This window comes from Tyto alba, unplaced genomic scaffold (assembly GCF_018691265.1).
Source record: "Tyto alba isolate M040663 unplaced genomic scaffold, T.alba_DEE_v4.0 Super-Scaffold_38, whole genome shotgun sequence".
NCBI lineage: Eukaryota > Metazoa > Chordata > Aves > Strigiformes > Tytonidae > Tyto > Tyto alba.
The window spans coordinates 34,075,297-34,100,370 of NW_024881313.1; the positions used below are offsets into that span (position 1 = coordinate 34,075,297).

Genomic DNA, 25,074 nt, shown 5'->3' on the forward strand with positions numbered 1-25,074 from the left:
TCCTATTCAAGTACTGGACAGAATCATCAGCTTTGTGTGGGGAATAGTTGTAATCTACTGCTGAACTGGTGTTCAGGTTGTAATATCTTCAGTATCATGATAGTATTTTGGGGAGAAAAGGAAAAAGAAATGAGATACAGCTTAATATAATTCTTAAGGTTCTATTCCTGTAGCCTTACCTAATCTCCTGTTGCTAGCACGGGGTTATCGGAAATAGTGGAATGGGAGATTTAAGAGCAGTACTGCTAGAACAACAGAGGCACAATACACGTGCATGTTTCCAGTATCTGCAGGTTTTTTTGGCAGAGAACTGTCTGGTTTGTCGTCTGCTCTGTCATTTTAATGGAACTTTTCTTTTTACTCAGTTATGAATTACTTGTTCAGAAAGCATCTGTGTGCAAATGTTTGATGCTGGTAGTCCACTCATGTATTTTGCCTCAAAAATAGAAATATATTTGTGCAATAATATAAATAGCATTCTTTCATGGGTGTGGAAACTAATTTCAAAGTCTAAAAATAAAGTTTAATGGTTTGTTTTAAATAGTTATACCCTAGTGTATGCGGATGGGCGGTGGGGGGAGTTTATCAATCTAAATTTTTTTAAAGTTGTTACTATTTGTAGATGACTCTTCCCAAGCCCTTAGCAAAATTTACGGGGGCTGTTTTTTTTGTTGCTGAATGATTATGTTGACCAGGTACCTAATTTCAACAGCTAATGTAAAGCGTCGTTTCTAATCTAGTATAGAGATGTCACAGAATTCCTTTGGAAGTATGCATCATTTACATTGTTTTTCCCTGAATTGAATTAGAAACTTCTTTTAAGAGGTACCTGTTGAATTCTGCAAACTCTGAATTTTTTGGTTATGTAGATAAACATTTCTAATTATATCTCTATAATGTGTTTTTTGCATCACACAATTTTTTCAGTCATTTCTATGGTGTTTCTGTTCATGCTGTACTTTGAGCTTTTAAAAGTTTTGTGTGTAGAATTCTAAAGCATCATATGAGTATGTTCTACATGAGCATACAGATCTGTATCTGGTCCTTGGAAATCATAATTTAAGAGTACACACATAGACAGATGTTACCTACAGTGAATTATAAGATCAAATGTAACTGTGTGTGTCTCACACAAACGTTGCATATAAAATCATACACACCTCACTGCTATGATTACAAGATCAGGCATGTGAAAATTATAAACAGATAGACAGAATGTGCCAAAATTAAGAGGAAGGTGTGCTATGTATAAAAGAAAATTGCATTATATTTAGTGTCTGATAGTAACTGCAATATATTCAGTGTATGATAAAAAAGGTATTAAATATTGCAACAAGAAGAAGAGGAGGAAGAGAGACTGTTCATTTTATCTGGCAAGTATTTACTACTGGAACTAAGTTCCATACTTACAGGAAGTGCTCAGAAGAGTTGTACAACCAAAGATCTTTTTCTTTCATAATGCATTAGGTCATTGCTGGGCTCATCACCGCTGTGCGGAGTGGTCATTGGGAGTCTGCCAGACTGAAGAGCAGCTATCGGTGAACGTGGACAAAGCTGTTGTCTCAGGGAGCACAGAAGTGAGTAAAAAGACATGAACACTCAAGCCAGTAAGAAAATAGGTGGCGGGGTTGGAAAAAAGCTAGCAGACTTATGCGGTACAAGGTGTGACCAAAAATACTCACCTACAGATCTCTGGGCTCACACTTATTATAAGGTTTCTCTGCACAGGTCTTCATGATAAAACCTACTGTTGCAATTTATTAAAAAGGCTTATGGAATTGCATGGAATATATCATTAATTAGTTCTGAGGTAATTAGAATATAGGAAGTACTTGACTGACCAAAACAAAATACAGAGAAAAGTTGAGTTCAAATTAGCAAATGCCCTTCTAAGTAGAGGAAATACTTGTTTTGCCAGTTTATATTCTGAAATTATATGAATCAAATAGAGTAAAAAAATTCTCACTTTCATACCAGTTTAAAAAAGCAGGTTAGCATAGGAAAACTAGTGTTTACCACAAATCCTATGTTGTTACTTTAAATATTGATAGAAATACATATATAAATATTTAGTCTTTTAATTTGAAATGGTAATGTATTTGGAAAAGTAGGTACCTTTGAAAAGAGCGGACTCCTGGTGTCATGTTCTGATAACATTTTGAAGTGATGAAGAGACCTATCTCACATTGCTTTTACGATGTGCAGCTATATTTTTTTAGTTGTATTTAATCATGTCTGGTAGATTAATAATTTTAATCAGCCATGCTATCAAAAAATCTGTGTAATTTTTGCTTGTTTTCCCATGATCGTGCTTAGGCTTATTTTTACTCGAGTCTTCATGTTTTTCATATTAAAATAAAAAAATTATGAGGAAGATACAAGTAAATGTACTCCATTGTGTAGACTAAAAAGCTGCTTTAAATTACTCTTTCAATACAAGCCATATAATACAGCTTTACTTGCACCTTCTACTTTTACTCATATTGAATAAATGCTTTGCTTTGAATAATTTAATTTTCTGTGTATCTGCTTTTGAAATAAAAGACTATTCAGAATGAATGAACCTGACAGTATTAAGTTCTAGATGAGCTTGAAGATGTTAAAACATTTGTATGTGTCTATGTATAACAAACTATAAAAAGAATTGAAAGAACATTCAAAATTGGTTATTTTTTTTTCCCCAATCTCACTGCTGAAAGGTTTTCATCCTTATTTTTGGCTGATGGTGGTGGCTTGTAGTAATTTTGTGATCAACTCATTCCCATCTTATGGTAATTTTCATTATAATATTATCGTTTTGAACAGAAATCCTTCCTGCAGTGTTCAAGCTCGGATTTTGCTCTGTTGAATTTCCTCCTGTTTCCATTTCTTCCGTTCCATTTCTTTCTGTATGGTACCTTGCTACTCCCCTGTGCCTCAGGGTGATAGTGCCTCACGTTTGTGTCATCAGTACATGTTAAATTTTGTGTAGATGTTTATAATGCAAATATTTAAGTAAGAATTCTTGAAGAATGCTACATCTCTCTGGTGTGATAGTTTCCATTTCAGCCCTGTCTTTTCATGTATTGCTCTGTATCTTCTCTATTAATCTTTCCAAATTCTGCAAATAATTTTTAGATATCCCCATTGCACATGTTTCAGTGCAATGCAGAGAGATGAGAGAAATTTTAATTGAGTGCCATTCTGCATATTTTCTATTGAATCTTTGCTGAAACCATTCAGAAACTTTCTTTGCTCTAATACAGCAGCCAGCCAGCAAAGAATGCCATTGGTTTGGTTATTCTCTTTTATCCTTCTTGTGACATCAGGGAGAGTAAAAGTGCAACTGTGATTGATTCTAGAGGAATAGCTGGATGCAGTGGAACATCTTTATTCCACAATCACACCAGGGACATTTTTGCTTTTAGTTTTTTTCAATAAATGAGGAGCAAACTCTTCTGTAGTTCTACGTTCCTGACTGTGGAGCAGCAACGTGGCAGTTGCTCAGAGAGTTTGTGTGTAATGGGTTTGGAGCCCAAGTAATCCTTGTGTTCGCTTGTGTCCAGGCTGTAGTGCTTGGTAGTACTTTTTCCACTGCTTTTTAAGTTGTCACTAAGCTAAAGAAGGCACAAGGAAGAGTAAGGTGCTGGTTATCTTATGTGATAGTGGAGAAGCTTAAGGGAAGAAATTTTCTTTGCGTGGGATTTTAAAAACAAGTTTTGAATGAAAAGTGTAGCAATTTAATGTATGTTTCTGCATTCACAGCTGCTTGTGCTTTGCTTTTGCTAAAATTTGAGGCTTCTTTCTAATGTGATGTTGCTGCATTTTAGAAGTAAAGTTCCTATTTAAATGTTCTGAATACTATTGGCAACGCAGATGCAAGTATGTACTCAGGGCATACAGAAAAATAGTTTAAATAAAAGCAAGCTGTATGCTATTTCCTCTACTTGCCACCAAATTTGCTTTGGGTTTTGTTGTTGTTTGCTTGGTTGGGGATTTCCGTCTTCTTGGAAGTCCCTCTGGCATGACATGGGTTTATGATGTGGTCTGCAGCATTGACATCTTTCCTTAGCTGGGAAAGTATGCTTTTCTTTTCCTTGTGTTCATGTGCAGGTTATTTTTTGACATGTAAAAAACTTTTTCTTGATAGTATAGTCTGTTGGTTTAGGTCTCTTGAGTTTGTGGAGAGTGTTTTGGGGCTGTTCTTACCTTGAGGGTGTCTTTTAATTTGTAAGTTACATTCATGTTTCTCATTAGTTAGGCTGCCTATTGTTTGCAAATCTGTTTTAACTGGATATGACAGTGTTTCTTATTACTCTGTTTACCAGTTGAGATGTCCATTTGGCTTCACTGAACTTGTGATTGCATTAATAAAGTTTGTGTGGACATATTTCATTGACCTATTCCAAAGTATGTATATTAATTCATTTTGGTTTTCTTCTTGGCCCATGTTTGCTGAAGGTTTAAGATAAAATATTATAGAGGTCTCAGTATCTGTGCATGTTTCACAAAATACCCTCGTTAGCGTGGCTTTATTCTTCAGTTCTTTCTTTTGATTCATTAATTTTGAAGGCCTGGCAAAGACATCTGACCAGTTTGTTACATGTATTTGTGTCTAGACATAGGTGGGTTCTTTGACTTTATTTCAAAGTCTTGGGTTTGTCTCTCATTAATATTAATGCGTGCACATATATATGTGTGTGTATGTGAGGTGTTTGAAATCTTGTGGGTCATGTTGTTTTATAACAACTGACAAATAAAAGCTGAAATACGCAGTTATGGTAGTAAATGTGCTCTAGCCCTTAGGGTATTATAGGTGACTCATTTAATCTCAATCCTTGTCTTGCTTACCTTGCTCATCTCAGCAAGTGAGAGTCATGGATTTTCTCATAACCACTTTTTAAGTTTAAAAAGTTGTAAGGAAGAAGTGATGATCTGGGTGACGAGCATAGCATTAGAGCCTTTCTCAAGATGAACCTTAAGAATTCACATACTTATCTCTGGAGCTTGTACAGTATGTAAGTTAAAGAGCCTGAATACCCAGACATGACAGTTCCTTCCCCCACTACTTTGATAGGTTTTAATGGGATTTTGGAGAAATTTTGTTTCGGGTTTTGAAAGCAAGTAACTCTTTGGAATATAGACAGGGAGGGAGAACTTCCAGTGATTTGCTTGATTCAAAACTTAACTAAATTTTCTTATAACTCGTAAGTGCTCTACTCAGTACATAAAAATTACCAAGGTAAAGAAGCTGTCATGCTGTCAGCTTTATGAAGATAGACTTTTTTCAGTAAGGTGTTTCTACACATACTTGTTGTAAGATGCAAAGATGGTATGAAATGAAGACTTGGTAGGATAAACTAAGCAAAGGAAACTGAACAGAAATCAGAGTTTTTGCTGAAAAAAAACAACATGTGGACTAGCAGAGTTTTCTGCTTTTTCTTGTTTTTCTGGCCTCAGTCTTCTGCTTTCCCAACTATGCTGCTTTTTGATATTTGGAAGTGCAAATTTACTGGCATTACCATTTAAAATGGAGGCCTTTAGGGCTTGCATCTGCTCAACTTTTAGCAAGAGTGGTTTCTGAAATATTTTTAGGTATTTTTAAATACCGCTTTATAATTTCCTTGTTTATTTTACATATATTGAGTAGTTGGCCATTTCTTTACTATTTCCTCAGCCGACTGTAAAGTTTACTACTTGTCTGCCTTACATTGTCTGGCCGTAGCTCTTCTGTGTCCTACAAAGTCCCAGGCTGCTCTTTTCCCCAGTATGTAAGTAGCTCAATTCAAGAAGTGAGTTTAAGGAAATCTTAGTAGAAAATGTGTTTGAACCACTTCTGAACAAACTGTATACAAGAAAGGAATGCAATGGTAACTTTCCCAGCCAGCTTTCTCTTCTGATAAGACATAGAAAGCAGTTTACAAGTCTGGGAGAATTTGTCAAGGACGCTAAAGTCAAATAAAGCAATATTGGTGGAAACCAAGGAGATTCCTATTTACTTAAAGGCTGAATAGGGGAAACATGTTAGTAATGAAGTGTATAATGCACTAATTCCAAAATACTGTATTACTCTATTTCCATCTTATAAAATGTGGATTTTTGTTTGCTTTGAAATTCTGTATAGCTCTTTGCATATTTATCTACTTCACACCTTTCATTTTCCCAGTAATAGTCAAGTGGTTCTACAGGACCGAGATTCATGCAGCCAGACAGCTGAAAAATTGATGTCGTCTTCTCCCACCCATCTTTTTTTTTTTTTTGTTGTTTGTTTGTTCATCAGGGCAATATCTTCTCTCTGTACAAGGCAGCTGTTTTTGGCTCCTTTTCAGATTCTGCAGGCAGTGTTTGGCATGTTACCATTGCTGAGAACTGTAGGAGTTGTTGCTTTGCATAGAGGCAAGCTAATCAATGGTATCTTGCCTTGTTCCAGACTCAAAACGATACGCTGTTTTGACTCTCCTGTAAGCCCTTTTCACATGGTAACGCAATCTTGCAAGTTGTTTTTAAGGCAGCTTCCCTTGAGTTCTGTCACCAGAAGCAGGAGATTGTGCTGTTGGTAGATGCTTCCAAGTTGGGGCAATGTTACAAGGCTTGCATATTAAATACCTCACTCAAACTGTTTCTTAAAGCCCTTTCCCTCTACTGTTTTTAATTCTTTGCTCAAGACTTGATTCCAGCATGATGCTCACTAAGCTAGACCAGAAAGAAATAAATTGAGGGGAAAGTTGGAAAACATTCAAAATGTTTATTCTTTTTAAAGTGTTTGTCGATATTTTGAATGTGTCTTCACCCCGTAGCCTCAGTACACTTTTTGTTTTGTTGAGACTTGTCCATGTTTTTACAGGTATGTATGTTTACTTGTGTTGCTTTAAGTTGAAAACCAATTTGGCTAAATCAATACTTCCTTTTGTTGTTCCTTGTATGTAAGGATAAGCATCAACATCTTCATAGATCATTAACTTCATACACTGTGGAAGATTATGCCCATTTAGCCATAACAATTTTTCAGCTAGTTTTACTTTTTGTCGACATAAAAACTGTGTTTGAAAAATGGTTTAGATGACAGAATCCCGAAGATACGAACAGTGTTGGTTTCATACATGTCTCAACCTAGCTGAACAGAGCACATAGCGAGGTCTGTTCTACATAGAGTACAGAATTTGCAGTTCCTTGATGCTCCAAAAACTCCCTTCTTCCCTTTTCATTATTGGAAGAGCTTGTAATTCTTAAAGCCAGGGAAAAACACATAAAGAACGTCATCTGCCATAATTTATACCATTTCTGGGCAGAGTCCTCTGTATTTGCCCATTTTTCAAGGATAAGCTTTGTAACATGATACTAAATGAGCAGCTCTGGTATTCAGAAGTTTCTCTCCTAACTCTAGAGTTTTTTTTATGGTACTTTTGCACGCAATGAGGCACTTGGCTTTTCTTCATCTCCCTTCACTGCAGTTTGGCAGTGTCTACCTGGCTGCTCTATTGGAGTGGCTTCTGATTTTATCTTACGAAGGTTTTTGTTTTGTTTTGTTTTGTTTTTTTCTTCCTTGTAGTTGCTTTTGTCTTGCAACTTAGGAAGGAAGTACCACAGGAAGTATTCTTCCAAAAAAACATCTCTACTTCTTATATAGGTTGCTATCTCTTAGAGAACTCTAGCCTGGAAAGTGCTAGAGAAAGACTAGAGGAATAGTGACATATGTCTCATCACGAAGACACTTCCATATGCTTTTGGTCAGTTCAGTAGTTTCATTCAGTTCCCAGCATGTCTTATAAATACTGTAACAGTTCAGCAGTGGGAGGCCATGAGGTATTGCAGTTATTGCAGTTTTCCATGAATTTCCCTCTTATAATTTTGAAGTTTCTCTAGAGATTTGTAGCCATTTCCCTGCTGATGGTGACAAGCTTTGTACTTCAAGGAAAGACATAGTGACTAAGGGTGCAGCTTTGGTAACATTTTAACACTGTAAATTATCTTCCATGAATTACTCTGTTCCATAGCAGTTTGGATTTTTGTCACCTTAAGCCAGATCATTTCTGTCTTGGAGAATATGATTCAGACTTTCTTACAGCTTGTTAATGACAGAAACACTATGTCAATTATTTTATAACTGTATTTTCCAAGTTCTGTAAAGCAGCCGTGGTATCTTAAAATTATCATAGTTGGCTTTGGTTTACTATGTGTAATCCTTCTGGAACATATTTTTACACCATAAACAATGTCAGTACAGCTTTGGTAAGTCTGCTCAGGTTCAAGGGCTGCCATGGAACCTGTATGTGTGTTCAGTTTTTTGCAGGTCCAGCAGTTTGAGAAGTGATATTTGCCTGCTTAGTAAGATTTACAACTTAATTCTCATTAATAGTGTCACATGAACCAAGTATTCTTTTGTTTGAACTAAAATAAGCCTTACCATGACATACTGTTGTTCATTTGAAGTCCTTGTCCTGTAGCAGCTGCTTTGAAAAGCATACATCAACATAGAGGAACCAGGCATAGGGAAGAAGTGAGAACCAGCAGATAAGAAGGAAGAAGGTTGACATTTGAAATAACTAGGATTGTTGAAAAATTCATCCTGTCCTATTTTCTTCTTACCTATAATCTGAGTCTAGGAGCCAGAGCAAATAAGGCGTAATTTAATATACTTTATGCAAAAAAAAAAAAAACCAACCAATCAACAAAAAAAAACAAAACAAAAAAAAAAAAAAAAAAAAAAACAAAAAACCAAAACAACTGGGGTTTTGCCTAGTAGTTGTTTCAACCCTACATTTTTGTAGGGTCATTTTTGCCAAATCTTTAAGACTTTTTGTTTAAAATTATCCAGTGGGATGTTGTGAGTTCTATTTTTATTTCTGCAGTGAAACACAGAACAGAAAAAACAAAATTACAGTTCTTACTGATAAATAATTGTGTTTCCTGTCAAAACACACGCCACCTTTAAAACCACAGAGTTTAGGACTCAGCTTTCAAAAGACAGTTTTCAGTTTCCCCCATTGTCTCATAGACCACATTTTCTAGTACAAAATAAAATACGTTTTTCTATATCCCTGCTGGTATTTAAGAAAATGAAGTAATAGCCAGCACCGAGTAAATGTGAATCAAGAACTTTATGCTTCTCTGCTTCTAATATGTTTTTGTAATTATTTTGGCACATAAAGTATGGATACCTTGGGATCTAATTAGACTCCACACTTGGATGTGGATCTTCAGTGACGTATTTAAAGGTTTGAAAGGATTGCTATGAAATAGAGTGGTCTGGCTAAATAGCATGATTTTAAAGTGAGAGGCAGTAGCAAGTGAAAGTAATGTGGCTAATGTCCATAAACATTTTTGATGAAAGGAGTCTGAACTAGATTTTAATTTTGAATTTTCTATTTATTGAGAAAGAAAACTTCATTTATTTTCCTAGTATTTCTGATGTAGTTGTTGCTCACTCATGAGTACTTCGATACTCGAGTAAGTCTGTGTACGTTACTGAAGGAGATTGTGCAAAAGTGTTGATTGTGATAGTCTAAGGTTTGTTGAATGAATAGCTGATCTGTTTTTTTCTTTCCCTACTAGTTGTTACATGGATTAATATTTCAGATTTGTACAATCTGACATGAGGTATGCTATTACCATTAAATAATTTTTCAAGTCATCTAGCCAGTGAAAAAAATAAGGGGATAAAGAGATAGATTATTAAACTGAAACTATTTAATTAAAAGCTTGTTTCTAAAATAATCTGATAATTATTAAGCTATCTGACCTTGTGCCTATCCAAAATTCAATTAAAAAAAATATGTAATTCCCATTATTTAACATATTTATTATTAACATTTCAGTAAAGCTACTACTATGCTTCAGCATGCTAAGGTGTTTGGAATTTTTATGGGTGTAAAAGTCTATTATAAATGTGAAGAAATATTTATTCCAAGGCTGTATGACATACCCCAGTTTAGCGCTTTTTTAAAATAAGCATCTCAAGAAACAGAAAATACTCCTTTCTTTAGAGGCATAAGCCACACTGCCCTGTTTATGTACTAATATACAGTAGAGTATCAATGTACCACATGTTGGCAAAGCATTTTATTTGGAGCTTTTTCTGCACACTTGTTTTCAGAGTTTGTTTCTTAACAAGTGCAAATACTTTAATGTGACTTTTCAGTCTTTATAGTAGTTCCTTGTTTCATAACCTGTTACCATAATGATTCTGACCTGTTAATTAGAAAAAGGAGCACATGATAATGTGAAACCAGTTTAATCATAGTTTTTATATCATCTTCAATGTGTTGATTCTGTCTACAAGAAGTTAGGCATTAATTTATGAACCACAGTTCGGAGGAACAATTGTCTTCTCAGAAAGAAGAAACGATGTATGGTTTTCAGCTATTTTTTGGGGGGGGGGGGGGGGCAGATTTTTCTTTTGATTTCCTTCTCCTGAGATTTCTGTGAAATAACAGCTGTGCTTTTATCCCTACTTTGTTGTTTCCAAGTATATGAAGAAAAAAAAAAAAAAAACAACGCCGAATTTGTCTGCGTAACAAGTAGTATTGACAATGTATGTTATAACTCACTGATTGGAGGGAAACTGTGTCTTGTTCCTTCTTTGGCCCATAAGAAATAAGTGCTAGAGCTTAACCCCTGCCAGCTGTTTTAGAGGGAGAATGATTAGTACATGTATTCTAAAATGTATGGTTTAGGTTTCAGTAATAAACTTTATTCAGAGTAAGAGAGGAATTCCATAAACTGACATTTTTTCCAGTGCATGAATACAATTTCTCTGAATTCATTGCCTGGTTCCCCATGCACTTTTGCAGACCTGAGCAGAAGCACAGTGTCATTTCTGGCAGGTGAATCCTTAAATGATCGTTCCCGTAATGACTGCATTTCTAGAGCATGGTAGCAAAGGAGGAGGGAAAAGACTTGGGTTACTTAGGCAGCACAAGACGTCTTTCCTTAAGACTGTTCATATGTCTTCATCTAAAGGAGGATACCTGGTTTTTCAGCCTCACCTGTATGTTTTTCTCTGCCACTGCAGTGGTGCTGATGGTTTCCTGTGGCAGCTCGCCCTGTGAGCACTCCCTTGTCACTGAAGTCAGAAAGCAGAGTCAGCCTTGGAGTTTTCAGTCTGTGTTTTTGTTGAAGATGAATTCTTTGAAAAATACACCTTTCTTGAACTGTAGATGTTGAATAGGTAGGTACTAGAATCAGGGGAGAGAGGTTGTTGCTACAAAGATGTTTCTGAGAGGGTTTTGATGCTGAATAGACGATAGGCATTGCAGATGCGAAGGGCAGTCTGTGAGGTGTAGGAAGCAGACAAAATGGACTTAGGGGCACAGAGAGAGACTGAGAGGGAAGCAGCAATAGCCCAGAAATGAAAGCCGAAAAGCCTAGCTGAGAAACATGAAAGGGCCTATGTTCCTGAAGGAATTTCCAGTACAGGTTTCCTTTATTCAGCAACATTCACTGAAATAATTTACTGAAAGCTCTGAAGTGAAATTGTTTAGTGTGTGTTCCAAACTGGTGAAGTGTGTTTCACAAAGACCTTTTCTTCCTTTTTGCATGACTTGAGTAGAAAACACTTTTTTTCATAATACGCCCAAAGAAATTCTCTATATTCTTTTTTCTCTTTGTCCCCTTTGGGTGTCTTTCTCAAATGCTACTTGAGTATTAAAGCAGTGACATACTAGTTCATGCTGAGGTGGTACACTGTTGCTGGGCATTTCGTTTCAAGGTTTTATAATCTATCTATACCAAGCTAATTTGGGGTCTTATGTGTTAAAAAAAGGAGAATCTGATCTCTGAAGAGAGAAGAAAGCCCACTAAAGGAAAATTGCATTGTCTCTTAAGTCAAGATTGTATCTTCTTCCTCAGCTAGTGCTTCAGTTTGCTGGTGGGACTAACCAATTTTGGTGCTTTGTTATAGAAGATGAGAATACAGATACTTGGGCTCTCCCTTCCTCCTGTCTTTCTGTGCTCAGCAGCAGTAGCGTAGTCCTTCAAGGTCTACAAAAGAAAGAAAATGACGATACAACACCCCCAAATTTTAAATGTAGAACAAGGAAATAACAAAACGTTAATTGAAAGATCTATGAAAATGTTTGCAAATTTATTTAAATTATTATCCCATTAATATTTTCAGCAGATAATAAGACTAGAGCTCTCTGTATATTTTAAAAAGGCAGGAAACCATATCCATCTCATAACAACAGTAAGCCCATAGAAACTTACACAAGGAATTGTAGCAGTACCACCTATCTCCTTGCTTTTGTAGGTGTTTGAATGTAACCCCCTTTTTCCTACCTTACTACCACCTCACTTGTGGCTGATCCTTATTTAAATATTTTATATTCAGTCTTTTACATAGCCAGTGATCAATCTGACTTTTTTTTAATGTTAGTGCTTAAGGGTCTAATTTTGCCTTTGTTTGATGGTTACATTTATGAAAAAAACCTAATCACTCTTTTGTAGTTAATACTTGTTAGTTTAAGTCAGAGGTGGGTCCTCCTTATAGAGGAGCATTATAGAAATAAAATGGCATCTTCCTTGTCTTCAGAACTTTGCTGTTTGATAGATAGCACATGAATAAAAGGAAAAAATACCCCTGCAGGGCAAGTTGTAGATATATTTACTGACCTGTATCATTGTTTGATTAGTGTTAGACAATTGACTCTAATCTTGGTTTTGTAGCAGTTCCCCTTTTAAATAGTATTTTTTTTAAGCATGTCTTTTAAATTTTTCATGGTTGTGGATCACATGCTTTTTTTTTGAATGATAACTTTAAAATTCAGACTTTTTAGTGAAATTAAAGTTATAAAGTGATTTTGATTATTCCCATCAAAAGAGTCTGAATAATATTTTTTCCTGCTAATGTAAATTATATTATGGGGTTTCATTTGGGGTTTTTACCTATCCTTAAAAAAAATCATACAAACATTTTAATTTATAACTCAGGATTAGTATTAGTCTGTTGGCATCAGTTTGCTTTTAAGCAGTAGCCTAAAAACTACTTCTGAGATTAGTGTATTCAGCAGCTTGCAAAATCAGACCATTAGTAAAAAATAGTTTTGAACTCCCTAAAGACTTTGTTATCGACTTCCATTAGTGTAAATTCTGTCCCAGAGTTGCAGATTGAGCATAAATATTGCAAACATCAGTATGAAGTAGTGCCATTAATGCAGGTGTCCTTGAGTGTTTTGGTTTTTTTTTTTTTTAATAACATGGAACAAATCATGCATGAGAGAGACATCTTATGAATCTTCACAGATATGGACCAACTTCCCTTCGTGTGTAAGCGTGTAACACTTGGTGATAAATACAGACAATACTTGCAATAAAGCTATTTTTTCTAATGATCTAAGCTACTATTGATAGTCATCTCTTTATGTGAGAGAATTAACATTGTTTATTTTAATTTGTATAATTGTCCTCTCAATTCTCAATTCTGCACATCTGACCTGGTAATGAAAAGTAGGCAGACAGCAGTAGGTCTGCTGCCAGTAATGAACTTGTAGGTGTTCCATGAATCACAGTCATGATTAATATTAATAATAAGAATTCTATTTAATAATATTAATTGAAGAACTGATGAAGTGGCATGTTCTCAAATCAGCACTTCCCAAAAGCTTTTTTAGCAGTGTGTTTTTTCATCAGTGATAGCAATGTATTCTTTCAAAGATGCCATGTTTCTCTTCAGTATATTGGGGGAGGAGGGAGGAGTAGCTGTTATGAAATAAATAAATATTTGCTTCCTAGAATATCTAACATTGATAAAACAACTTGATACATCCGAAATATATTGCAGTGACATGATCTTGCTTCAGGTACAGTGAGAATACATGTATTCAATCTGCAATCTAGGCAATTTTTTTTTTTTTTTTTTTTTTTGTTATAAAACTGCAGGTATTACCACATCTAACCTCACTTCCAATTTTTAATTCATAGAATAATAGTTTCTTCTGTTTAAAAAAATTTCACTCACTCTGCTTCTGTATAAAATTGCCTTGCAAAAAACATGTAAGAGCAGCAGCTTCTACAGAGTAAATAGTGAATCTGGATCTAAAAAAACTGCTGACAAGTATCCAAGCAAATACTGTTTGTTTGTGTTTTTTTTCCTTTCAATTACTGCAGGTTGTTATGGTAATATTAGGTGTTATTTGTATGGTATTTCCAGGGAGATGTGTTGACAAATCATAAACCTTTAAAAGGAATATAGACTTTTAAAGAAATGATACAAGACAGTTCGGTTGCTATCATCATTCTTTGAGCTTTGTGAGGAAAATGTTCATTTTCCAAAATGTAAATGGGTTTAATACGTTGAATAGATAAGAGTTTCATATTTTCAAAATGTTGTACCAGGTGAGGTTTTTTAATGAGAGTAACTTGAAATAGATAGCGAACTGTTGAGAAGACTTTTACCGTTATACATCCATCACATCAGAATGTGCCTTGGGCACCTCCAGAATGTTTGCTTTCTGTCAGACGTAAAATACTGTGATGGATAAATCCCCCAGTAAAGGTCGGACCTGGCAGCAATGCTCACTCATCTGAGGAACTAAAAGGTCAGAATATTCAAGATTCTGGTAAGACAAGAAGCTGAGCATCACAGTAACGTATGGTTGTACTTCCACTCTTAATTTTATATGAGCCTGTTGTGTTTGGTACTTCTGGAAGTTAATTTCTGTAGGTGAGCACACTGTTACGGTCTTATGCAACAGCTTGGTGGTTTTCAGCCTTCACTGAACTCCTTTAATTGAAATAAATCCATTTTGTAGTAAATCATCTCTTGCCTTATGGGTGTTTTTAGTAAAGTATTCATCCCAGCACTGTGACAGCATTGTTATCTTAACACTACCACAAAATTAGGGTGATCATCTGATGCTAAGATTTCCATGCCATCAGATAAAATCAGTTTTAGAAAACAGTGATTGATTTTTGATTGCTTTAACCATCTGAACAGTCTCTCTAATACTGCTGGACTGCTCGCATGAATTAGCTGAGCAGCCTGTGTCTCTTGTAGAGTTTATTTGTAGATGATTATAATAATTAAGCCTAGGAACCACAGTGAAGTAGACTTTCCACTGTGTTAGCATGTGGACAGTCTATGTTTAGGACTTGTAACCTCACTGTGGCCTTACAGCCTGGTCTGTGAGTGGAGCAGCAGGAAAATGTGCTGTCCAGAGCGTAACACAGAATCCAAAATACGACTCTCAGGCTGGTTCCTGCTCTTTCTCCAGGCCCATGTTGTGTTGATGCAAATTATTTCCCCTTCACTAGTTCTGATATATTATTCATATTATTTCATGCGGTTTTGCTTTTGATAAAGGAATGGAATTTCCCTGTTTTACTGTAAACATGGTGAGAAAAAGCTTTTAAGACATTATTCTAGTCCTAGTTCAGCTGTAACCAGATAAAAATATCACAACCTCCTTGGCCTGTCATTAGAGATTAAGGAAAAGCATTATGAAGAGATAGGACTGTGCTTTGTGTGACTATATGCTACATATGAAACAGAAGCTTCATCTAATTGTTTGTGTCTTACTCCTTCAAGAGTGTAAGAAGCCTGTTACACATAGCGACATTAAAAACCACACAGAATCTTGTAGTAGAGAAAAGGAATTTTAATGTAAAAGAGGTGGGAATTGGTGCTGGAACAGAACTAATATGTACATTTACTGAGAGAGTCTGTGACATATAAAGCATAACACTATTTCCTGGCAGTTTTTTCCATTTGATGGCACTAATATCTCTATAATTAAGAGCAATGGAAGTATTTAGAAGGAACTGTATACTGTTATAAACCATTCTTTTTTTAATTGAACAGCTGTAATTTCTACCAATGGAACAAACTATATTATAAGAAAATGATTATTAGTTTAAAATGCGAAGTTAAATGAATGCAAAATTAACAAACAGATGGTGAAGAATTATTGTGGTTTATTTTACTCCTGGGTAAAAGGGCTCATGCATGATTGTAAAAATGTCATCACACTTCGTAAACCTGAAAGCAAACAGAATTTGCAGTTGTGCACATCTGTTTTGGGACACTGCTAAAGGGTTAGAAGAATCAATGTTGTTTTCAAATAAGGGTATTCATCAAAAGGATATAATTTACTTAACAGTTATGGCTTCTGCTAAGCATCAGACTTAATGTTCTGTGGAATTCATTACAAAATTTGGCAGCTTTTTTCTTCACAAGCTACTGAGGCAGCATGCTGCAAAACGAAACGAACAGCCCCTTCCTATCGTTCCTTCCCTGAGCCCCAGAACAACAGTTGAATTACTTGCTAAATGTATGACCAGTCATTTCAGGGTTTTAAATTCTAGGTCAAAATGTGTCACACTTCACGATGCTTGCCCAAGCAATGTCAGTGGTGGAATAGAATGGAAAGACAAGGGGCTTATTTGTTTATTTCAGTAGCTAGTGAATTAAAAAAAGGGTTATGTAATGTTTGGGGATACCATGTTTTGGGAGGAGGAATGGGAGAAATATGTGTGACTAATTTAGTCAAATTGAAAAAAAAGCTAGAAGCCCCAGCCAGATAAAACATGTGAAGCTTTTATTAGAAAAGAAATTATATTAATGTTTCAAGCTGGTATTTTCAAAGTATGCCATCTAATTGCTTTATTTGAGCTCAATTTACAAAAATTAGTGAACTGAAGATGTAGGATTTTGTTTACGATGACTCTGTGCCATTTGGAGAGTGCAATTTAGGAACAGCCAAGGAAATAGGAATTATGAACAATAAGGTACTGATTGCAGTCAGTGGGGAAGGAATACTAAGGAGGTGCTCACTAATGAGGAAGGTATTAAAGACAGGAAATTCTTGTATTTTTTTATGTCTGTACATAATCCAGAGTTCCTTGTCACCTCATCCCTAGTATTACCTTGTAAATTAAGTAAATTATCATTGAGTATATATAGTGACTCTTGCTGACATTAACTTTCTGTTAAACTGGGTTAATATACCTACAAAATCTTTGTTAAAAGAATGCATTATTAAGACTACAAAATCAAAACCACACAAAGTTAAGACATGCCGGCAGACAGATTGTCTGCACACAATTAATATCCTTTGTGTGCATGCCTGATTATGCAGTCTTTAATTGTATGCTCACATGAAGGACAGCTAGTGCCTAGTTCAATCCATAGATGGACATTGCTGTCCTAGAAAAAACCTCTTCAGTATTACGTTTCTTCATTGTTGTTCAATGTATAGGTGTGTAGACTATTCAAATACTGCTGAAAGGAAAGAATTACTCATTTCCACATAAGCTTTTCTATGATATTTCTACTATCATAAACATGTGAATAACTTGTCTATAAATTTTTCCAAATGGTGGATTAATGTGGCCTTTTTGTGCATCTTACGCTCCATTTTCCCCAAGTTGGATTTTTTTTCCTGACTTTTTTTTTTTCTTTACTTTCAATTTGCCATTCAAATTAGCAGATATTTTAAAGAGTTACAAAAATACTCAGACTTACTTAAAAAGTTGTGCTGATATTGCAGTTCGTTCTTCCCTCTGTTGGATTTGTGAGTGCACAATCTGTATAGAAATCAAGGCTGTATTTTTAGTGGGGAAAAAACCCCAAGCTTTTAACAGTAAGGTTAAGGATTAAAAAAAGTAAGAATAATTTTACTTAGTGCCCTGTCCAATATCATAAAGGAGCTCTATGAAAGAAGTAAAACTAGAACTGTTCTGCAGGTGATCATCCATTTGCCATAACTGTTTTTTTTTTTTTTCCTCCCACAAACAATCCACAACTTTTTTCAATCCATACTTTCTTCCCCCTACAAATTAAGCACAGTCCTAAAAGTAACAGGTTTCTTCAATGCAGAGACTCCTTTTAAGAGGTCTGTTTTATGCACTAAATCCATCTTTGATCTGCAGTCCTTTTTGTGTTTTAAGGTACATACATAGTCATGGTTGTGCATATGTGTGTCTGTTCATTCCTTTATCTCTGTCTCTGTGTTACATGTGTTGTCTTGTAGTTGTCTGTCTGTATCATTTCCTTTCATCAGGGAAAAAAAGTAAAAGGCAGACCTCCCAAACTGCCGGTTTAAAACCTTTATGACTGCATACGGACCTCTGCTATTTGAGCTGGTGAAGTGATAGTGGTATATCACTGGAAGTCATAGGACAGCATGCTTTTCTTCCTTGTAGTCTTCATCCAATTTTAGTTGCCTCAGACTTCTGACTTTTTGTTCAAGTTGATTTTTTTAGCCACTTCCACTCTTCCTCCCTCCTTCTGCATCCCCTTTCCATAACCTTTCTATTCCCTTTTCCCTAGGTTCCTTTTGAGATCTGTTCCTTCACCATTTCCTAAGTCTTATACATCAATTCCATCACTCTTCACCCAATTTTAGTGACCAGTTTTAGTTAATTGGCCCTTGAAGTGTCATCCCTGCCCCTTCTGAGTTCCCATCTCCATCCATGGTTTCTCCACCCAGTCTCTGACTCATTCACACAGTGTAGTTAGTCCCTTTTGTCTATTTGGCCCGTATTTGTCCATCTGCCTCTGTACTGGATACTGTCATTCCCCACACAATTTAAGTGACAGTAATATCAAGAACCTTAGGGATGTCTGCTTTCCATTCCAGAGGCTTATTGTGCTTAGGTTTAAAGTACTTATTACAGACTTCCTCTCTCTAATCCTTGTCAGAGTGAAACAATCTTTGCAGAAGGTATACCTAGTCCGATCAGTGCTAGAAATTGGAGGGGATCAGTCATGATCAATGAGAGTAGATTTTTCTGTGATTTTTCACTGACAAACTTTTGGAAATGTTTTACATTAAAAAAATAGGTTTCTCAAGTTTGGTCACATCTGGGTAGATCTGCAGGGTAAGGGCAAAAGTTGCATCCCCCACACTAAAATTCCTGCCAAATTGCAAGTCCTGTGAGTGAGGTTGTTTTTAAGATGAGCAAAATGTTTTTGTTACTGACTTTTCTGTTCTCAGAAATGGCTGGGAAGTTTTGACTAAGTGTTCCAAAAGTATTTAAGAGAATTTAAGCATGTGTTTTGTGAAGCTTTAGCTCAACTTTTTATCATTCAGAAAACTTACACAAATAGAACATAATCTATATGGAAGTCTTCATAAGCAGTACCCATTTACATCCTTTCATTGATAGTGCCATGATGACAAAAGTTTTGGTGTGGATTTAGCTGTGTTACCAGCAGAGAACTTTTGTCAACATAATTTAGGCAGGCTTCAGCTCAAGACTGTCATCTAAATTTAGACCTCCCTGTGGATGTGTCTACTTGAGAGCTGTGTTTAAGTTTCAATTATAAGCAATGGAGATCTGACCGATATTGTCAGTGGAGCCTGAAAATGGACACCCACTGAATTGTGATGAAGTAAATTCCATAAAATGATTGTCTCTACTAAGTGTAATGGGAGCTTAAACTCTTGGCTCATATATAGATACAGAATTTAGAGCCTGAAGTTTAGATGTCCTCTTCTCAAGCCTTGTGCCATGTGGAAGCACAGTGTGACTGTATCAGCAGTAAATTCTCCTCTCACTGAGTTCCTACTAAATGGCTTTGCAAATGTAGTTATGCCAGGCTAGCTGTAGCTACAGAGGATCTGTATCACAGAAATAACCTATAGAATGCTTAAGCCACTTCAGAATCCTTATATGTGATTGAAGAACCTAGGAGCTGTGCTGGATTAGACAGAAAGTTGACTTCATCCCAGTATCTTCTGCCGTGACCAGTAACAGATGCCTGGAGAAGATCATTAAAAAACAAGCATGTAGCAATGTTTCCCCCAATTATTTTTTTCAAGCCTCCCAACAATTTGTGGCTCAGACTGTGCTCTGCCAACAAAAAGAAATGTCTACACATACTTCTTAAGACCTTCCGAGCATGAAACAAATGGAACTGGCACAATAGTCTGTTTTCTGAGCCTGCCAAAAAGCAGCCTTAAACCAAAGCTGATGATCTCTGTTCTTGCCTTGTTTGTCCTGAAGTTGCTGATGCTGAAGCCTAATAATCACAATTTAAATTTCATTAAACATTATTGACCTTCTCACTGTTGACATGCTAACTGAACAACAGGCTTGTGTGTGCCCTTGTCATGGTGGAAGTTAGATGAGAATTAAGGATATAGTTGATTGTTAGCTGTAGGAAAACTTGGACTCAGTCAAAACTTACACGTTATCCTAAATCTTGTAGAAAGTGAGGAGGTGAAAAAAAAAATGTTTTTCCTCATGAAAGTGTGAAAAAAGCAGAAAAGGCAAAGTCTGTGGAGGAAATCATATGCATGCAGTTATTCTACTAGCTTATATAATGGTGAGGAGAATACAACTTTGAGGCACACAAACCTTTCTGTGGAGTTTCTGAATAGGCAGGGTTTGGAACATTTCAGGTTATATAAGGAAGAATTTGTGCACTGTAAGGTTTTCATGTTTTCCCCTATCTAGCTCAGGTTTCAATTAAAAATATTATCTCATTTAGCAAACTTGCTTCTTACAGGTTATTAACATGTATCAACTTTGAGGAAAAACACCCCTGCAAAACATGAATGCTTTATTGTCCCAATTTTTATATGCCTTGGTATCAACACTATTTAATGTAATTTTTTATAAAGGTGAAGAAAATGAGGAACAAAGAAGTGACTTGAGAGAGCCTGAAATCTTAACACTTAAAGGGACTTCTGCTTTCTACCTTGATTACATGAGTTGAGTCACTGATAGTGGTGTTAGTCATCATCATTTGTATCTTCTTACCTTTGTTCCTTTTTCCTGTATAGATAACTGGGCAGATTACAGACAGATGGAGTATCTAGGCAAGAATTCTGCATTAGAAGACAGTCTTTCTCAGTCATGTGTTGAGCTTGGCCAAATTGCTTCTCTTCCGGTTGTCCATGGGTTTTCATACAGTTTTAGAAGCAAAACTTGATAGTCTGTTTCTACAATTGTGATTTTTTTTTTTTTTCTTTTAAGCTTACTTCAAGTGTACTCAGACACTGTAGTCAAGTTTTAATACATGCTGTTGCTGTTAAGAACATTATAGTTTTAAATTGCGGTTATAAGAGAGGGATCTACATTTTAGTTTCTTCAAATTTGGTATGCGTTAGGATTGAGGAACAAAAATAACTGATCTCTGGTTGACTTGCTTGTCATAAATTTAAGTAATTTCCACGTTAGTTAAATGATTAGTACAAAATCTAAAAATCAGAAGGTAATTTCCAGTTCTCCTGGAAATGTGTGTTATTTATTACCTTTTCTAATCAGTAGTTCTGTTGAAAGCCATCAGTTCTTTTTAGGTTGCCATCTTACAGCATTGTGCTATTAAATGCTCTATGGTACTTAAAACTGTGTATTTGACATCAGAGGTGCTTATGGTGATTAGTGTCTTGTCGTGGGTTAACCCCAGCCAGCAGCTCAGCACCACACAGCCATTTGCTCACTCCTTCCTCCCTTCTTCCAGTGGGATGGGGAGGAGAGTTGAAAAAAAAAGTAAAACTTGATGTTTGAGATAAGAACAGTTTAATAATGGAAATAAAATAACAACAATAAACAACTATTATTAATAATAATATAACAGAGAGAAATAAAACCCAAGAAAAGGTAAGTGCTGCACAGTGCAGTTGCTCACCACCCGCTGACTGATGCCCAAGCAGCGATGCCCGCCTCCCAGCCAACCCCCAAAAATTTCCATACTGAGTGTGACATTCTATGGTATGGAGTATCCCTTTGGCTAGTTTGGGTCAGCTCTCCGGGCTGTGTCCCCTCCCAGCTTCTTCTGTACCTGATCACTGGCAGAGCACAGGAAACTGAAAAATCCTTAATTTAGGATAAGCAACAATTTAGGATTAGCAACAACTGAAACATCAGTGTGTTATCAACATTACTCTCACACTAAATCTAAAACACAGCACTGTACCAGCTACTAGGAAGAACATTAACTCTATCCCAGCTGAAACCAGGGCATGTCTATAAGCAATATAAAGCTTTTTCTAGATGATGGAGTAATCAATGAAGATTATCAGAACTACTGAAGAACATATTTCATCAATCACTGTTGATACTAATGTTTCATTGTGGTTTCATTAATGACAGGATGTTAAGGTCCAGTTCTCCTTAGTTACATGTTTGTGTGATACCAGTTTTCTGTAGCTAAACATTCTGAATTTTGTTCTTTCAGGTAATACATTAAATTGTTTAATTAAGGACAGATGTCTTGTGTGCATTTTTGGGTACACTCATAAAATTAAAATTGCATATTGTTATCATAGGTTTTGTCAGCTGATCTTTTGAAAGCTAAATAAGTTTATAATCAGTGAAAACATTTTGACATTTTGCTTTAAAAACATTTTGAAGTACCTTATATTAACATTTAACTTTACTGCACTAATCAGGTCACAAGTAAGTATTTATTAAAAATCCATTATTTTAGCCTTTATTTAATGACTGACTTCTAAGGGTTGTTACTTGTCCAGTTGCTGAGACAGTAATACTATAATTCTAGGGGCATGGAGGATATACTCCCATATAATTAGAAAAGAGAGGAGGTGATTGATCATGTTTTCTTATCTTTTCTGTTAATTCATTTAGTTCTTCTTCGTTTACTCTATTTGTATAACTCTATTTGATATTTTGATCCAATGGGATTAGTGAATAGAGGGACTTTTAACATGAAATTTGAAAGAGCACATAGCTATTTGCTTTTAAGAATTAGATCCTTTTTCTGTCTGTACGAAAAAAATGAGATGTAAAAGAAAAAGGTGAAAAAGCCCACGTAGAAGGAGGTATGGACAGTTTTAAATAATTCATAAAAGGAAAACTAGGGAAAATACGAGCCCTCTCTAGAAGGAAACAGGAGACCTTGGTTACCTGGGACATGGAGAAGGCTGAGGTACTCAGTGACTTTTTTGCCTCAGTCTTCACTGGCATGTGCTCCAGCCACACCACCCAAGATGAAGAGGGCAGAGATGGGGATTGGGAGAATGAAGAACTGCCGGCTGTAGGAGAAGATCAGGTACAAGACCATCTAAGGAGCCTGAAGGTGCACAGGGCCATGGGACCTGATGGGATGCATCTGTGGGTCCTGAGGGAACTGGCGGATGAAGTGGCTAAGCCACTATCCATCATATTTGAGATGTCATGGCAGTCCAGTGAAGTTCCTGCTGACTGGAAAAGGGGAAACATAACCCTCATTTTTAAAAAAAGACCTGGGGAACTACAGGTGAGTCAGTCTCACCTCTGTGCCTGGCAACATCATGGAGATCATGCTTGGAAATTATGCTAGGGCACGTGGCAAATAAGGAAGTGATTGGTGACAGCCAACACAGCTTCACTAAGGGCAAATCATGCCTTACAAATTTGTTTGCCTTCAACGACGGGTTTACAGCGTTGGTGGATAAGGGAAGAGCAACCGATGTCATCTACCTGGACTTGTGCAAAGTATTTGACACTGTCCTGCATGATGTCCTTGTCTCTAAATTGGAGAGACAAAGATTTGATGGGTGGACCACTTGGTGGATAAGGAATAAGTTGCCGCTAATGGCTCGATGTCCAAGTGGAGAGCAGTGACGAGTGGCGTTCGTTAGGGAGCAGTGTTGGGGCTGGTGCTGTTTAACATCTTTGCTGGCGACATGGACAGTGGGATCGAGTGCACCCTCAGCGAGTTCACCGACAGCACCGAGCTGTGTGGATCAGAACTTTCTAGCCATGGGCGAGTTCACTAGGAGCTTCCTAAAGAAAACAGTCGGTAACCAACAAAGGACTTTCTGAGTAGGAAACTAGTCTGCTGACTGTACTTTAGTGATGTTTATTTTATTGAATGTACTGTGAATAAGTAATGAACTATCTCTGTAGCTTTGTGACACCTTATAAAGTTTTCTCTGTAGAACAGGATTGTAAAATGATTTGAGGCATGAACAAAACAGTGTTTGGCTTGCTTTGACAGCTTGCCATTTTCCTATACCTACCCTTGGAATACAGGGATTCAGCTTCCACCCCCTTTACAGAACACCTTATTTTGTGCTTATGCTAATGAAATTGAGGACTCCATACTGTCTCTGTCCTCATACAGTGTGTTAAAGACACTTGATTTCACTGGCAATGTGATTTATTCCTTCCTTCCACCTCCCACTGTCCTGATGCCTTATTTTAGCAATACAGTAGTAAAGTAGTATGTGTTAGTGAGCTTATTTAGCACAGCTTTTTTTTTTTTTTTTTTTTTTTTTTTAATTAATGTACTTCACTGTTTGTATCCTTACTTTCTTCATGACAGTTAGTTAGTTGTAATAGCTGCATGCTTGTTCTTCTGGGGTCATAGCACGTGGCCTGGTTTCAGGGAAATGTTGGCTTCTCCTGCTGGAAAAGTGACTCTTGTCTTCAACAGCTGTTGCCAGAAAAATCCCTTAGGGCATTTATTTCTTCAGACTGCTTTATCTCTCTTATAAATTCAGGAAATGTTGATATTCTGTGTTTTTTATTTGCTTCAGATGATCTATACCACATTGTTTTTAAAGTGTGTATTTTACTTAGCTGCCAAATGCTTTTCATTGCCGGTGCAGTGTAGCAGATGGGTTTGAAGGGTTCAATTAAATGTAATTTGGGCTTCCATTTTTCTTGCAGCATCTTTACATGGCTCCTTAAATCAACATCAACGTTTTTCAGGGCTTTGCAGTAATCCTGTAGTTTGCTCATTTCTAATAATTTCATCATTTATCCGTATAGCATTTAGGAAAAGGTATAGTCTGATTTTACATTTCTTATGTACCATTGTTGATTGGTGGTTTTGAAAAACAGATGTGATGTTTAAAAATGCCATTTATATTGCTATTTAATCCATTATTCTCAGCTTTTAGTAAATGTTGGATTCTTTGAGTGCTTGCAGTTCTTTCATAATTTTCTTTTGCAATTAGATAATTATTACAGGTTAATTATGGGATACAACAAAGCGTTAAACAGTTCTTTTGGGACATGTTTTAGACCTTATCTCCTCCCAAGTTCCTGTTCCTACTGTTTCTTACCAAGTAATATCTTTGAAAAATGTGTAGCCTGTAAGAGTTGGTCCTTAGCTATAATCTGGGCCATCTCAGTAGGCTGTAGGAGTGTCAAGTACAACACACTGCAGTGGATTGTATGTGTTTAATGTGCAGCTGCAGT

General features: G+C 36.2%; 1 protein-coding gene across 15 annotated transcripts in view; it reads left to right on the plus strand.

The window, feature by feature from the left end:
* The window catches only part of KMT2C (lysine methyltransferase 2C), a 201,933-nt gene that overhangs the window by 80,530 nt on the left and 96,329 nt on the right, over positions 1–25,074 (plus strand). For all 15 annotated transcript variants that reach the window (XM_033009705.2, XM_033009708.2, XM_033009703.2 and 12 more), the window contains one exon: positions 1,468–1,577. In XM_033009705.2, the coding sequence (XP_032865596.2) occupies positions 1,468–1,577 (110 nt within the window). The remainder of the gene's footprint in view (positions 1–1,467; positions 1,578–25,074) is intronic.